At 34.9% G+C, this 17289-nt stretch overlaps 1 protein-coding gene across 1 annotated transcript in view; it reads right to left on the bottom strand.

The window, feature by feature from the left end:
* Nucleotides 1-17289, bottom strand: part of LOC124355935 (homeobox protein Nkx-6.2-like) — a 59918-nt gene that overhangs the window by 7850 nt on the left and 34779 nt on the right. Inside the window, exon 2 of the mRNA XM_046807089.1 lies at nt 12980-13149. Within this exon, the coding sequence (XP_046663045.1) occupies nt 12980-13149 (170 nt within the window). The remainder of the gene's footprint in view (nt 1-12979; nt 13150-17289) is intronic.

Genomic DNA, 17289 nt, shown 5'->3' on the forward strand with positions numbered 1-17289 from the left:
ACGCCATGTAAACACAAATATGTCTGCTCATAAAACAGTTCGAAGAATGAGTGCATTACACTATATTTTCTATTACTTTCAACTTAATAAGATTGGATCCTAAAGTTCAATAAATTACCCATTCTACAACGAAAACGTCTATTGTTTTAATAAGTTTTTAAAATACAGAGAATAGCAAGCTATTCTAATTTCATTTTAATCTTTGCATATATATATAAAATGTATTATTTTTATTAAAAGTAAATAATCTAATTTACAGTGTTTAAAAGTAACAACGCCACACATTTAAAATTTTATGTAAGTCGGTTTTAGTACACAATTAATAATTGTTTAAACAATAATTTTGAATAGATAAGTGAAAATTGAGCGATTGTTGGAAACTTAGGCACCAAACTAGGGAGAACGAAAGGAGCAGTACAGATAATCCCCACAGTGTATTTAAGTGAGAACTCCATTTGCAGAGTTTTTATAAATATGAATTTAAACGTTTAAACTGTCTTTAACGCAAAGGTAACCATCAAATAATACTTAGTCGAAGGTTATCCCACCATCCGCCTTTCTAAATCATGTCGAACCCCGCTGGAAGATTTAGTCAGTTTTAAACCCGCCCTGTGAGTATTAAATCCTTTGATATTCAACGAGAGAGCCACAGCCCTGCAAAGCAAGGGCAAGGGTCCCAGTTTAACATAATGATAGGCGGTAATCCGCAAAGCCCAGGAAGGCGGGCAGCTGGGCCTCACATTATCAGACGCACGACTACCGGGATTACCGCTCAGATATTCTATACACTTGTCTGCTGTGACATACTGTGCCGCTCAGATATTCTGTACACTTGTCTGCTGTGACATACCGCGCCGCTCAGATATTCTATATACTTGTCTGCTGTGACATACCGCGCCGCTCAGATACTCTATACACTTGTCTGCTGTGACATACCGCGCCGCTCAGATACTCTATACACTTGTCTGCTGTGACATACCGCGTCGCTCAGATATTCTGTACACTTGTCTGCTGTGACATACCGCGCCGCTCAGATACTCTATACACTTGTCTGCTGTGACATACCGCGTCGCTCTGATATTCTGTACACTTGTCTGCTATGGCATACCGCGCCGCTCAGATATTCTATACACTTGTCTGCTGTGACATACTGTGCCGCTCAGATATTCTGTACACTTGTCTGCTGTGACATACCGCGCCACTCGAGATTCTGTACACTTATCCACGTGACATACCGCGTCGCTCAGAATTTCTGTACATTTGTCTGCTGTGACATACCGCGCCACTCAGATATTCTGTACACTTATCCACGTGACATACCGCGCCACTCAGATATTCTGTACACTTATCCACGTGACATACCGCGTCGCTCAGATATTCTATACACTTGTCTGCTGTGACATACCGCGCCACTCAGATATTCTGTACACTTGTCTGCTGTGACATACCGCGTCGCTCAGACATTCTATACACTTGTCTGCTGTGACATACTGTGCCGCTCAGATATTCTGTACACTTGTCTGCTGTGACATACCGCGCCACTCGAGATTCTGTACACTTATCCACGTGACATACCGCGTCGCTCAGAATTTCTGTACATTTGTCTGCTGTGACATACCGCGCCACTCAGATATTCTGTACACTTATCCACGTGACATACCGCGCCACTCAGATATTCTGTACACTTATCCACGTGACATACCGCGTCGCTCAGATATTCTATACACTTGTCTGCTGTGACATACCGCGCCACTCAGATATTCTGTACACTTGTCTGCTGTGACATACCGCGTCGCTCAGATATTCTATACACTTGTCTGCTGTGACATACCGCGTCGCTCATATATTCTATACACTTGTCTACTGTCACATAGACAAACACACGAGGGGGAAGGAGAAGAAATAGGCTAAGTGTGTATATATATTTCAATCACTATCTCGTTGGATAATTACATTTGTGAACTTTGATTCGTCGTACATATTATATGGAATTGAAATTAATTGTTATTTGATGCAAAGTTTGTCACTGTTACTTTCATATTATATGACAAGATTTTCATTTTAAAGTTGAGCTAAATTCTAAAATGTATATTAACCTTACAAACTCTAAATAAACTCTTTCGTGTTATCAGTTTCAGAGAGTCGAAGATTATATTACCAATTACTATCTCATTGAGGGTTTAACACGAGAAATTTGATTCATTACACTTATTTTTAGCGATGAATATATGAAAGTACTCTTAATGCAAGATGTGCACCTAAATGAATTTTAAAAGTTCACCTAAATGTGTATGAATTTAAGAATTCATTCAGATAGGTTTAAAGTATTATATTATTATTTTAACCAAACATAAGCGTTTTTATGTAAAGTGAGACTAGAGGTTGTTTCAGTGTAATTTGAAACTATTGTGTATTCTTGATAATGTTACCTCAATAATGAAACATCGTATAAGACTGCACAACTTTAACATTGCCACTACACATTGTATTGGAGTAACCTTACCAAGTACAATCATAAAAAATAAATAAACTACTGATAGTAAGAGGATAATGTTTTAGAGTATTAATTTCCCCCTATATATTATCCGATTAAAAAAAGACATTTCAAAGGCTTTTATAATTAAAATTATCGTTACAATAAGACCACAATATTTATTGGAAAATTATTCTGGAATAACTTTTATTTTAGAGTAAGTTACCAATTACTCTATATACTATCAGATTTAAGTAAAAAAAGACAATTATAAAGACCTTCATAACTACAATAACTTTTACAATATCTTCCTATTATCAGTAGCTAATTCAGATACCAATTATTATTTATTCAGGAATAAATATTTAGTTACCAATGACTCCAATGATTACCATATTCAGTATAAAAAGTAATCATAAGGAATTTTAAACCAACAGCTCCTCTATTATTAGTAACAGGTTCAGGAATAAAAATAAGGAATATACTACAACAGGTAGTCAATAAATGACGTCACGTTCCAAGAGTTAGGCTGGAAATATCCATTTATCACGGTTGTTACAATGGAAGTGTTGCGAGCGTGTAAGATTAATTAATTTAATCAACAACCAACAAGAATGACATTTAAGATATCAATATAGCTTGGCAAACATCTTGTGAGACACGGTAGGGTGGCAGAGGGGAGACTGGGGGAGGGTAAGAAACAAGCGGAGGGACTGTGTTTAAGTTATTGTGGTACACACTGTATTTTACTTCTCTGTATTTAGACTGAAAACTGATTGTGAAGTAACAACGATTATTGTTGTACGGATTATCGAGGTTAGATATGTTCCGGTTATCGATTGTACAACCATCCGAATTAAAAATAATTTACACCTCACCAGTGGTGATTTCCGTGTCCCAATAAGTAAGGTGCGTAAGTATAATTACAGTAATTCTAAACTATACAGTAGCTCTAATACCGCAGTAAAATATATTTAACGCTACTGTGTCATTTATCTGTTGCTCCTTTTACAAGTAGACATTCTCGATTCATAATAATTACACATCAATGTTCGGTTAAAACTATCTTTAACCTCAAAAGTCGTTCTCATTTTTGTGGCATCGATTACGTTTTAAATATAAACAATATCCGTATAATAAGAATTATAAGGAGGGATACAATTTGTCAACTAATAATGTCCAAAGACTATTGAGTATGTGTCACAGCACTTTAGGTTTTAGGTTAAATGTGTAAGATAAAATAGCATTTTCATAATGATCAAACACCCCCAGATAAAAACGTACTTTGGAACTCATAACAATAATGGGAGTAAAAAAAAAACAGTCCTCTTCTAAACACCATAGGATACCACATAAAGCTTGATATATGCATGTAATCTGCGACCACTCGCCATTTTTCACACTAAAGCTCATCAGTATGCATTTAAAAATAACGAACGTTAACCGGCTCCATCCGAGCCGCGATCGGTTTAAAAGATGAACAACGCTTTGCACGTGTTTTTGTTATCAATCGGACGATAAATTACTCGATTCCGCGCGGGAAAAAACGCGATCTGATAACGAGGTTGATGCATAGCAATCGCAATCGGTGCATATAAAACGGGTCATAAAAGCCGATCGCAAAAATACAGTTTGGTCTCGCGTCGGACGAGTTACTCAAAATATATTTCCACGCTGGGTCTGCGGCGGGGCCGCGCTGTTGATAAAGCTCAATGAAACACAAGGGCTCTGTTTTTTCCAAGTTATATATCGCGATGAAAAACGTTGATAGGGTCCAAACCGCCGGTTGACAAATGGACCGCCCGCCACAAGACCGATTCATCAATTTTGCCCCACGGTGGCCGGGGGGGGGGGGGCGCCGGCCCCACTCGCTGATAGCGGCGATATTATTGCCTATGTCTAACTCGCCGATAAAGGAGTCTTTCACAGTCCTCTACAAAGTCGATTCTTATGCAAAATTTAGAGCTTACATAAATCATTGGTGGACACAGTTGGTGATTAGGAGTATAATCAAATTACTATTGGAATGATTTAACGATTTTTTCAGCAATTCTTTTTCGCATTAGATATCAGTGCGAAACATTAACTGAGACTAATATTTAATGGACCCTCCCTTATGTGATTTTTTTTAATTCTTGACGTTTATCATGTTTTTTTCTGAAAGACAAAACTTATAGTTGCAATTTCCCCAAGTTGCCGAGTTGTGAGACTCAATCCCACAAGAAATCGAAGCTCTGAGACAACTGTATTATGCACAAAGTCATCATCATCCACTACTAAAATATGGTTCTCTACCTATATATTGTACTTCTGTCTACACTGTATACCGAAGCAATCTCACTGTTTTATCAATATTTGGCAAGTTTCTATATTGTGGAAACCAGTCAAAGAAGTGCCTTTTAGTATCAATAACATATAGGCTCATTTCTTTGCTGATCATATTGCACTTAATGCTTTTCCCATAATTAACCTCAATAATTCATTGTGTTTGTACAGGTATATTTGCGGTGGGTTTTTTGTCACAAATGCTAGCAAATGAAACAGAAATAGTCTACAGTTATCGGATGTTAAGACAACCTTCGGTTTTCTAAAATATGAGACTTTAATATTCAGATTGACAAGAGTTATTAGAACGTCGACATTTACAATTAATATAGTTTATTTAAGAAATATATAGTGTACTCTTAGTATTATAGAATAAAACTTTTGTATCAATGGCATAAAATAAAACCTAAGTATAAAAAATAAAATGACATGCATAATATCCTATATAATGTATATGCCAAAGAAAAAAACATTCACCAGGTTACATAGTCCCTTACCGAATAAAAACACTCCGTTAATAAATATCCTATTCGTTTTCTTTTGTATTCTTTTGAAGGGGGTTATTTCTACACTCATGGTATTTTAATTGATTGCACTATCTTATCTACTATTTTAAGGGGAAAGTGTACAAACCCATTTTAAAATTTTTATTGCTCCCCGAGAACAGAATCTGAGACTCTCCGGTAGAAAGCCACAGCCTAACTTGCTTGCTCTCGTATTATAGGGTTTGGGAGATTTCCGCACAACGTACAACATTGGCGTGTATTGGTCAACAATGGATCTTTCCACACCAGCTGTTAATTACAGTTGACTAAACAAACACTAAACTAACCTCAGTATCAAAATGGCTAGTGTGCAAGAAAAAACAAGGCGTGTTCTTTGGTTTCATGAAAGCAGATCTGTAATAACTGTTCAAAGAAGGTTTCGTTTAGAGTATGGCCGCGAAATCCTCCGAGTAACAATTCTATAAAACGCTGGTATAGGCAGTTTGAACAGACGGGAAGTGTCCAACATAGTAAAGGTGCTGGTAGACCTCCAGTTTCTGAAGCTATTGTTGATCAAGTAAGAGAATTGTTTACGAGGAGCCCTGGTAAGTCTACTCGGCGTGCAAGTTTGGAATTAGGATTACCTCGATCAACAGTCTTAAAAATTTTGCACAAACACCTTAAGCTCCATCCATACAAAATTCAGTTATTACATGAACTAAAACCTAACGATAAACCTCGACGCTACGATTTTGCTGTTAGATTACTTGACCTCAAAGAACAAACAATAAATATTGGAGAAAGCAATTTCTTGAAAAAAGTAATTTTTTCTGATGAAGCAACCTTTCATGTTTCTGGTAAGGTGAATAGACACAATTGTAGGATTTGGGGTACTGAAAATCCTCATAATGTTCGAGAACAAGAAAGAGACAGCCCTAAAATAAACGTTTGGTGTGCATTGGCTATAGATGAAGTGATAGGACCCTTTTTCTTCGCAGAACCGACAGTCACTAAAGAGGTATACCTGGACATGCTTGAACTTTTTGCAATACCGCAAATTGAACATAGACAACCAAATGTTTACTGGCAGCAAGATGGTGCCCCTCCACACTGTGGTAAGACAGTACGTGACTACCTAAATGACACGTTTCCTGGTCGTTGGATTGGACGGGATGGTCCAATTCCTTGGCCTCCACGTTTCCCAGACATTACACCCTTAGACTTTTTTTTGTAGTGCTATGTCAAGGACACAGTCTTCGCCAAAAAAGTTCAAGATATTGAGGAACTCAATAATAGAGTTCGAGAGGTTATTGGAAGCATAACTCCAGCAATGCTCAGAAACACATGGTGTGAGGTTGAATTTAGACTACAAACTTTGCGTTCAAACCTCGGAGAGCACGTGGAATTAGTTTAGTTTCCTTCTAAAAGTATGAGTAACAGTAATCTTTTTGTCCTTCATTGGTAATAAAACTGTTTTAAATTTGCTATTTAATAAAACAATTTCCATGTTTTTAAGTTGATTGGTTATTTATTTATTCAATCTTAAAATGTGTACAATAATTTATAACCACCCTGTATATTTCTTTTTAATGCAGTTTTACAAGAGTCTCTCTTTTGTGTGTCCGGAAATACACACAAAGTATTGCTCGCTTTTGTAGCACAAATATCTAAGGCATGACACGCCTAAGGAACAGTATACGAGTTGAACAACATACTTGTTTTAGCTATGTAAAAAGTTACTGTAACGACATATTTTTTACATTTTTATGTAGATTTAATGAATTTCAAACCTGAGGTACATAAGCACGGCTTTTAATTGTATTTCCTTAATTGTATCACTGAAAAGCCTAAGTTAATATCACAGGCTCACAATACCCAATGGTTGTAAGGGACATTAACAGTTTTTAACGAAAAGATTATAAAAATGATGGAACCCAATGCCGATCATTGAGGGACTCCCATGTTGCATGATTACCGTTAACGTAATAACAACGAATATTCTGTAACTCTTAACAGTAATGCATGCAAGTATCTTTTATATGTGTAAATGTGAAGGGTCTTTAATCCTTCGAACTAATTACTAGAGGTCCTTACACTGGCTGATCTACAATACTATTATAATTCTATTTACTATCGGGAAATATTTATCGTTGATTATTGTTGTCGATATTCTTTCATTAACTCTACCACAAACACCATTCATCAATCTCATTTAATGTACTCCCCAAATCTCTTAACATCATATGGCTGAACAAATTATTTCACTTGAATTGTATTTCACACAAGGCCAAAATAAAACAGCATTAACAGCCTTAGGGTTCGTTAAACCCTCCTGTGCGCTGCAGAGAGAATTTAAAAGTACTAACTAACCAGCCACCAGTTTAATAAAATGAACACGAAGCTGTGCGGTGGGATGGATTTTCCCGGAAAGTTAGATCGCTTTAGTGCGCAGTTTGTTCAGCTTACTTTCTTCCGACGATTTAGTAACAATACTTATTATTATTTTATTTATATAATTTTATTTTATATCATTTTTAAATTATTTTATTTTATAACATTGTAGTTATATAATTTTATTTATAACATTTTATTTATATCATTTTATTTAATATCCTTTAATTTCATTAAAACATTTCAATTGTGTACTATTTATACTATAAACGCTACAACACGTTTTTATTGTAACTTCTGCGGGTATGAATAAATATGAGTTAAATGACGATTGTTTTGCTATTTTAGGTACCTAAATGTTTCATCATGGTATGTACTTATATACTCAATGGCACAAGATGTAGATCGTTTTGAAACTGGGGAACTAGTAATACTTAGGAAATACATACAATTTAAAAGTTTTCGAGACATTTATGGTTCGGATTCCATTTAAAACAGTATAAACTCAGTTATTTCTAAGAAACGAGATTGCTTTTAGTGATCGAAGTTCATGCATCCCTTAAACAAGCACAATATTACTCTTAGGTGGGAAAACGTCAATAGTTTTGTGAAGAGTGATTCCTCTTACCGATGGTGACTTTAAGCGGTTGTTTTTATTCACTCGCACGTTTCCCCAAGTGTCGGCAACCGTTTACGGCGACGAGCGGTCGGAATCTGTGCAGTTGAGTCAGTAGTGAAGGGCGAGCGGACAGGGGTGCCCATATGGCGCCCCGGACCACAAAGACTCCCTACTAATCCGATCTATCCCCTCAAATAATATTAAAAGCCGGGCGATTCGTCACAGTTTGCGCTCCGATATTAAATTGTAACACATGATCTGATGGGATTAGAGCGGAGAGCGGCGGTACATCGGCCTAATTGGGTTAGGACAATCCGCGCTAAGTGATCTCACTGCCGACATCCATCCCCGTAACTCGGTTAACTCTCGTGTCACGTGACTTCTCGTCGACTGCGATCGTGAAACGTTCTCCGAGTGGATTTGCACAGCCATAACTGTTCCTGCTCTCGCGAAATAATGGCTTTGCAGTTATTACTGGTAGCCACGGTGCAATTCAACTGTTTCTACTTCGAGGAAAATTTTTAGTTCAACACCATCCCCTGCGATATACCGTAGGCTACAGACATTATCTGTTCAAAATACACCCGGGTGTTACGAGTATTATTCTGTTTTCAATATTCTATCAAATGCATCCAATTCTTTTTTTTTTTCATTATATTACCAACTTTATAAACTGTTTATTATAGGTACAATGTATACCACCATTGATTGGACGAACTCATGAAAACTGGTGATTTTAAAGCTACAGACTGATGTATTATAATTAACCTAAACCAGTTATAAACACAGGGAAAAAATTCATTGTATTATTATTGTTTGAAAGTACGAAATAATCGATCTACCAATTTTATTTCTGTACATAACTAAAATTCTGGGAACACATATGTTATGGTTACAGTGTAGAACTGTTGTACAAAATCATACACTAGGGTCTTTTAATCAACCTGTTCAAAATGAACCTGTTCAGTATTTGTGAACCCGATAAAACTACCATTTTTTTAAAAAGCGGACAAATTAATGAAGAGAAAAATACTCGAAATAAGAAATTCAGTAAGAGTGTGAATTCTAAAAATTCTTAAACTGTAAACACCATTACCTAATTGTATGACACATAAACATAAACAACAAAAATCAATGATAAACTAAGGCAAACAAACTTAGCTCTTTGACAAAGCCTGCCTTGTTTTACCAGATTGTAGAATATAAATGCACAAATCCATAAAAAAAAACATGGAGAAGACCAAAAGGCAGAAATCAAGAGGGTAGAATGATAATTTGGGAATATCTAAAATTTGTGTGCTATGATGCAAGAAGAAGCATGTGGAAATAATTAATATTGAGGCGAAATAAATATAATCTTGAGATAGATTACCTGCCTGAAGAAGCAAACAATTTTTGCTCTCTTTGCAGAGCCCTCTTGTTTTTAAAGTTAATTTTAAAACTAGTTCTTTCCATGTGCTCTGTAATTTTTGATCAACACGCTGCTGTTAGAGAAAGAAATAATGAAGTATCGGCGAGAGCGGGTAATTTAGTTCCAACAGTAATGAAGAAGGGACTCGGTAAAACACTGTAGTACTACGTTTATGTTTCTAGAATACGTCTGTACCATACGAGCACTATCAACCCGTGCATTATAATCCCTAGCTAATCGTTGGAGCGACTGTGACTGTTTCATATGTAAATTGAGACGAGCCCGAGAGCGCCGTGCCGTGCCGCCTAAGCCCCGTTGCCACCTAATAAGCGATATAAATGCCGGCTTACTGACAATGCAGCTCATCTGTGGCGGTATAATTTTAATGCCGGGGGCGCCAAATCCCTCCTCCCCCGCTTTGTCCCTGTTGACATATTTTTCCGCACCGCCGTGCCGCGCGCCATATTTACATTTTTATCGAAACCGGGACAGGAGCTTTATTCAATTATCTGGCTAATCCTCCAATTATAGCGGCACGGTTGTCATGGTTACAGTATGAGGTGACAGCTCCACTTCTTCACCCTCCCCCCACCCACTACCGCCTGCCACCCACCCCGACCCGGCGACGCCATCTTGTCCTCAAATATGCAAACTATCACAAGACATGCTCCTTAACACCGCTCTGCTCGTTTTCCACCACGATTTCCCGACCTCAAAGAATCATAAGGGTTTATTTCATTGTCCTCGTACAATTTGGAAACCAAAAAGTGTATAGGTATCTTATCCTTTACAAGATTATATTCATTGTTACTGCCTTTTAAAATAGTAAAGTACCTTTTAATTTTATTATTAACATTCATTAAATTAAAGTTATGTATAAGAAATTGTTTTATATTTGGTTATAGTTTATCACAAATATTTAATTACAGAATTACTTTGAATCATTTACTTGGTTACATTTAATATTGTAAGTTACATTTGTTTTTTTTTCTAAGTACATTAAAATAATTCATAATTAATAGAAGCGTACACTCGTGTATTTTTCTTTTTAGCAATAATTTTGTTTAAATTAATTGTCAAATTGTTCCACTCAGATACTAATACAGTAGATAAAATATCGTATTTGTACTAATTAAAAACTAGCTATCCACTTGCAGCTTATGAAAGATTTTTTTCCATTACTATATTATAAACTGTGACCTATCCAATATTAATGTTCCAATTATAACAGTTTGTTATTTATATGAAATATCATATTTTTAAATGCGTATTTAATTTCATACCTTTGAAATTAAATACGCAAAATTAGATTAATTGCAATTAATTAGATTAATTAATTCTTATGTTGATGACACAGCTCTTGAGATTTTAATCTTGAAATGTCCCACAAATCACCAATCAATAAATTTGACTTCCTTTAATTAATAATAACTTATATATTTATAAGAAGTAGCTCAGGATAATATTAATTTAAGCAACTGTTAGTCTGGCATAGTTTATAGTCTCAATTGTAGGAAAACATTAAATTTAATATTTTGAAATTTATTATTACCTATTTATTTTATTATAAATATGCATAACTTCTCTGTAGTTACACATATCACAGTGATATTAAACACGCATTCGTATTATAGTCATATCGCCCCACATCGCATAATGCACAGGGTCCAGAGTCCTTGGACTAAACAGTAATTCCAATATTTTAATTGAAAATAAATATTTTTAACAATTGCGAAGTGTAGATACTTTATTTGCGTTACATTTCACGTGAAATCTTTTCTTTCTGTAGATAATGCAATCGGTGTGGATTGTAATGAATATAATAGATTTGTCATTTCATGTTGCTATGATAAGAAGACACGTATTTAACATAGGTAGGACGTGACGGATTCTTTTAAAGGTTTGTAAAACTTTTCGCCGGAGAAATCCCTAGTTTCGACCACCGTTAACTGCTTTACGCTGTTTTCAGGTTAACCACCCCAAGCCACAATCAAATTGTATCCAGATTTGGTTTTTTTTGTAACCAGGAATTCTTATGACTAGAAAAGTATTTTCTATAACATTTGCAACTTAATGTATGCCCAGGTTTCATTGGTCGACACGAATCAACGATTTGAGGAGAACTGATTTCGAAAAGTGACTTCATCTTCGGTTAATTAGGACTGATTAAACTTATATAGAACGTTTTTAATTTATTTGTACTCTCCATATTTCTCTTGAACGATTACTGTCTGAACACACCAAATTGTTATATTAACAACAACACATGAATGAGTAACTGAGGATATTCTTCATTAGTAACATTCAGTACAACACTAAATGGAAGGATGACACCGAAGTCCCAGTGCAGCGCCCTGTGGCACCCCTTGCCGTAATGTATGCAGCCAGAGCAGCTCTTCACAAGGGAGCCCATTCAGACAGATTTGGCGCCCAAGCCACCCCGCCCCTCACATTAGCCCCCGTTACTGCCTCTAATCAAGCCATATGATCTCTCCATGGCCGCCCGCCCTTCTGCCCTCGGCTAACCACCCGTCCCTGTACTCTCCTCCGATAATGGCGCTCGGCTACGAGATTAATGCCGCATTCGTTAATTAAATTAGGAAAGTGTAGATCTATTAAATTTATTGTTCAAGTTTTTCAGTCAGTATATCTATTTACTATCAATATAGCCATCAACAAAATTACTAAATTTCACAGTTGTTCACGCATTTAAGTGAAGATCAGTGTTATCGTTAATAAGCAAAAAATAAAGTTTTTATATTTTGTCAATTTTTACTGCTGAGATAGTATATATTCAGTAAAACCTATACGTGAATCAATTCTTTTTTTTAGTTTCTTTCTGACGATGGAAGGATTGTGAAGAAAACAGGAATTTTCCGGACATTTGCCATCGTTCAGTGATACAAAACTGTTGCTGTGTTACTGATTTTTTGAATCACTGAACGATGGAAAATGTCCGAAGAAAATCCTTTTTCCTTCACAAAACATATATACGTTTAGTGCGATATTTGTTTACTTTGGGGCGATATATCTCATTTCAAAGGCAGGACTATTACAATTCATCCTTCAAATATAGTCTGCATGAAAATAGTGTTCCAGTATAATTAAAGTTATAGTTTTTGATTTTAAAAATATAGTTAAGAAATTATTAATTTTTATTGAAATGACGTTTTACATCTTGCAAACTGTATTCTAGCATAATTTAATTTTTCTCGTCACCAATGTAGACAGTTAATTTGTAAAATAAAACTGTAAAAATAAAGATTCTCGCTCACCTTAACCTGTGACTCCGTCATGCCCAGCGCGTACGCCAGTTTGGCTCGTTCGGGGCCTGCCAAGTATTTGGTCTGCTCAAATGTCTTCTCCAGCGCGAAGATCTGCTGCCCGCTGAACGTCGGCCTCGTGTGCTTCTTCTTGCCGTCCTTCTCCGCCGCTGCCGCTGACACTGCAACAGGAGTCAATAGTACCAACATGCCAGTTATACCAACCTCTACTTACATACACGAGAGACTGTAATATTTAATAATGTTTAATTATGTTAATCAACTAGAGAACTATACGAATTGGGACTATTAATTCCGAAAGTGAAAATAATAAACAGAATAAACCTTTCATAAACTACTAGTAGTCCCAAATTAAACATATAAAAATAAAAGAATAAAATTACTCTATAATTGACAATTAATTTTTTAATCAGGTGACAAATACTGTTAAGGTTGGAAATTTAACCAATTGATTAATAGCCCATTGATTGGCCAAAACATCACAATCCAAAACCCGAAACGTAAAGATAATGATAACGAAACAAATAAGCATCAGTAATAACATCAGTAACAACTCATAAAAAAGACAGGACTTGTATAATGTGAATAAGAACGTAGGCTAATAGCCCACAGAAAAACAATGTTACAAAATTCAAAACTTCTATTGCCATTATAATCCCACCACATAATGTGTGCATGTTAAGTGACTTAGCTACCTTTTGTGCAATTAATGTTCATTTTGCAAACCTATTTCATTTAAAAAATCTCTAAGGTGAAAATGCAACGTAAAATTTCTATGTTATCATCACTAAAATTAACTTGACAATTGATTGCCGATTTAATGCCTTAGTAAATATCATCTTTGACATTTTTCCTTTTATGTACAGATAATAAAATATAAAAAACACACAGTAAATTCATAAAATATTGCGGTATTTTGTCATGATGAACAAGCACAAACATATCAATCTGAAGTATTCAAAGAACAATGCCGTATATGATACCACCAAAGGTCTATGTTACAAAGCTGTAAGTAAATACAAAACGGCTTACAAAAAATAAGAAGTTGGACTACATTAATTCTAATAATATAAGATCAAATTTGTAGTATTGTAACCAAGTCACATAATTTACTGTTGTTTGTATAAAAATTTAAAACGAATTTATGCATAATTTTTAACAGTATAATAGAACAACTTAAAGCAGCAACATTATTAGACCATTATTTTAATGTCAAATTATTATAACTTTATGGTAATCTATAGCCTTAATTCAATGATCTCGTGTTAGTTGTACCCATGTAAAAATGTATTACTAGGCTACTATTTCGTTTATTATATAATTCGTGAACATCATTATAACTTTGATATCTTTCAAGTCAAAGTTTAGTAGTTATTTTTTGTAAAAATTTAAAATAAATAATATTGAAATCTCGAGACTAAATTATTTTTAAATTGAATTTGGGCAGCCAAACGTTTGGAAACGCTGTTTCTTTTTTACACCTATTCTCTACAAAAGATGATACGCACACGCTGGAAAAGGCTAAGGGGCGAGGGATTGTTGATTTGACTGACAGACATGCCGACATTGACGAGCAAGAAACGAGGCGAGGGTATGATATTGGGTGAGAAGTGGAAATGTGGATTTCGGACCGAGAGCGGAACGGAGCGGTGGCGTGACGGAACGACGCGACGGTATTGGCGGGAGTGGCGCACGCGTCTTGTGCTACCAACATGGCGTCGTCAGCTGATTGCTGGTCAACCTTACACAGCTGAGAGCTAGAGGCTACTCAGTAAGTACTAGCTGTGTTTTGAGGTTAGATTCAGCGAAATTTGGTGGAGTTTGTAGAAAGCTTTGAGAGTCAAAAGTGTTTATAACTAGTTTTCATTACCTTGTTTCAGCTTATACCTAATTATGTATTAATAATTTGTATTGAAACAAACAAACAAAACTAGTTAGTAACCTAAAAGTAAATTATTTTTTAAAAAAGGGCTGATACTTTTCCAGAACAAGTAAAAACCGGATTTCTGTTTTCTTTTCATGATTTTTATCAACACTCTTATGAGGAAATTATCTATGAATTAGGAATGAACATGAATAACAAAAATATTGTGACTAAATGTATTTACAGATATTATTAGTTAAAACTAGCAGGTACCCGCGGCTCCGCACGCAATTTCTAAGGCTTCCACGTGTATGAGCACTTCTGGTTCGAAGATTTATATATCTGGCGCCAATGTTGAGTTTGCCTTATTGCCACGTTCAAGAAAATATGTCAAAACGTGTATATCTATGGGCATTGTATCTGACTCCGGTCTTAGTTTATTTTTTTATATAGCTAATTTTGTTTTGTTTTCCCAATAAAAATATATTCTTTTATACATACAGAACCCTATTTCTGTCAAAAGACAACTAAGATGGATTTTATAACAGTGTTTACATTTATATTAAAAGCTAGATATTAACGTTGTCTTTGATATCTGCATTACAGTACTGACCAAGCACTGCACACTTATTATTTGGTAAAACGTATAGTTAAAAGTATATATTTATTAATACTTTTTACTTTTATTTGGGTATTTTCTTACTCCGTGCTCAACAACGGTTTCAATTAATAATATTTGTTTGTTGTAATGAAACTTTAGAGACCAAGATGGAATTTTTCACAAATTTAGAGACCAATGGGGCGTAGCCTAGAGGGATTTTCGAAATAAGAATAGGTCTATATGATAACCAGAGACCCTAAGAATGTCCATGTAAAATTTCAGCACAGTCAGTCCAGCAGTTTGTACTTGATTGAGTAAACACACAAGAACACACAGATATATATTATAATTAGATGTTTATATAATAATGTAGATTAAAGCTGAATTTATTTTTACTATTCCTGATCCCATCCATGATAGTAAAACTCCATACTAGCTAATCAGTTTAGCCTTATAAAGAACTCAATAAATTAATCAAAATAAGTGAGTATATTAATTTGAATTTATTTTATAAAGCAGTTGTAACAGCTGTTGCAATCAAACGCTATAAAAGCACTTAAATCAACTTCGACAAAAATTAAAGTTAATAATAAAACACACGAGTGGACTTTGTATAATTTAAACACTAGAATGCCGGATTGTGTTTTGCATTGTTAATTTGAAGAGGGTTAATTCCCGGAGAATTGTTGTTCATCAGGCCTGTGTTAAATGCGGTGTTCTACAGCCGTGCACGAAACATAACAGATGCTTTCTCTTTCTGAATTTCCTAAATAAATTTTTATACCTCCGATAATACATTGTTTTCCCCTGTCATCATTGTTTTGCGTGAGAATCAAGTGAACAAGAAAAGTATATCTGGTATCGCAAAATTCCTTTTTGTAAAATTTACTATTCACCGTAGTGCGCTTTCTCTGCTGTACACTGAATAATCTTGATTATTAGCTTTGACCTTCCAGAGAATTTAACCTGTCTTATTTATATCAGGCAGTAATGTTGTGCCATAAAACTAGTTATTCTCTATAAAAGATATATAGCGCTAATATACACATTTTTTATGTAGAGTTTAAATAAATTTAAATCTCATAGTAATAACCTCGTTTTTATATTTATTTTTTTATGGGTAGAGTACGATAAGCGAACTCGGTTTTTTTCTCGATTAGTACAATCATCGATATTTAATATTCATTTATTCACAATCATTTTTTAAATTAAAATAACTAATATAGTGCACATAGTGATAATCTTATAAGTAATAAATGAGCTCGTTATATTAAACAACCGATTAGAATTGGAAATTGGAAAACCCATAATTAATAATGAAATGTTAACAACATATATTTTTAACCGCTTATAGTTTCATAGTTTTTGAGGATTTTGGATGTGACTTTTGATTATAATCTATATACTTACAGTATTATGTGCAATTGTAAATATCATTTCGTGTTTACCGATAAAGTGATCCTAAGTTGTAAACAAATGTGTAGGTTTACACCAATATTACATTTCGTATGGCATCAATATTTGTATACAGGTACGTTGCACTTTATATTTTAAAAACAATAATCTGATGATTTTTAGTTTGGTCGTTTATTTTACAAAAACATCTTTATAATATACCAATTCTATTGTCTCAATAACAAACTACTCATTTCATCCAGAATAGTATTAGCTTGGAAGAAACAAGCACAACAATGCACAACCAATGCAAGGTACCGTTCTGGTTTGTTATTGTTTGCCTTATTGGCTAAATAATAAAATACTCTTTTCATCGTCAATACTCTTGCCAAGGCCAAAGACTGGAAACATTTGCAACGTCTCAACATTGTAACATCCCGG

The sequence above is a fragment of the Homalodisca vitripennis genome, chromosome 1 (assembly GCF_021130785.1).
Source record: "Homalodisca vitripennis isolate AUS2020 chromosome 1, UT_GWSS_2.1, whole genome shotgun sequence".
In the NCBI taxonomy this organism is placed as follows: Eukaryota; Metazoa; Arthropoda; class Insecta; order Hemiptera; family Cicadellidae; genus Homalodisca; species Homalodisca vitripennis.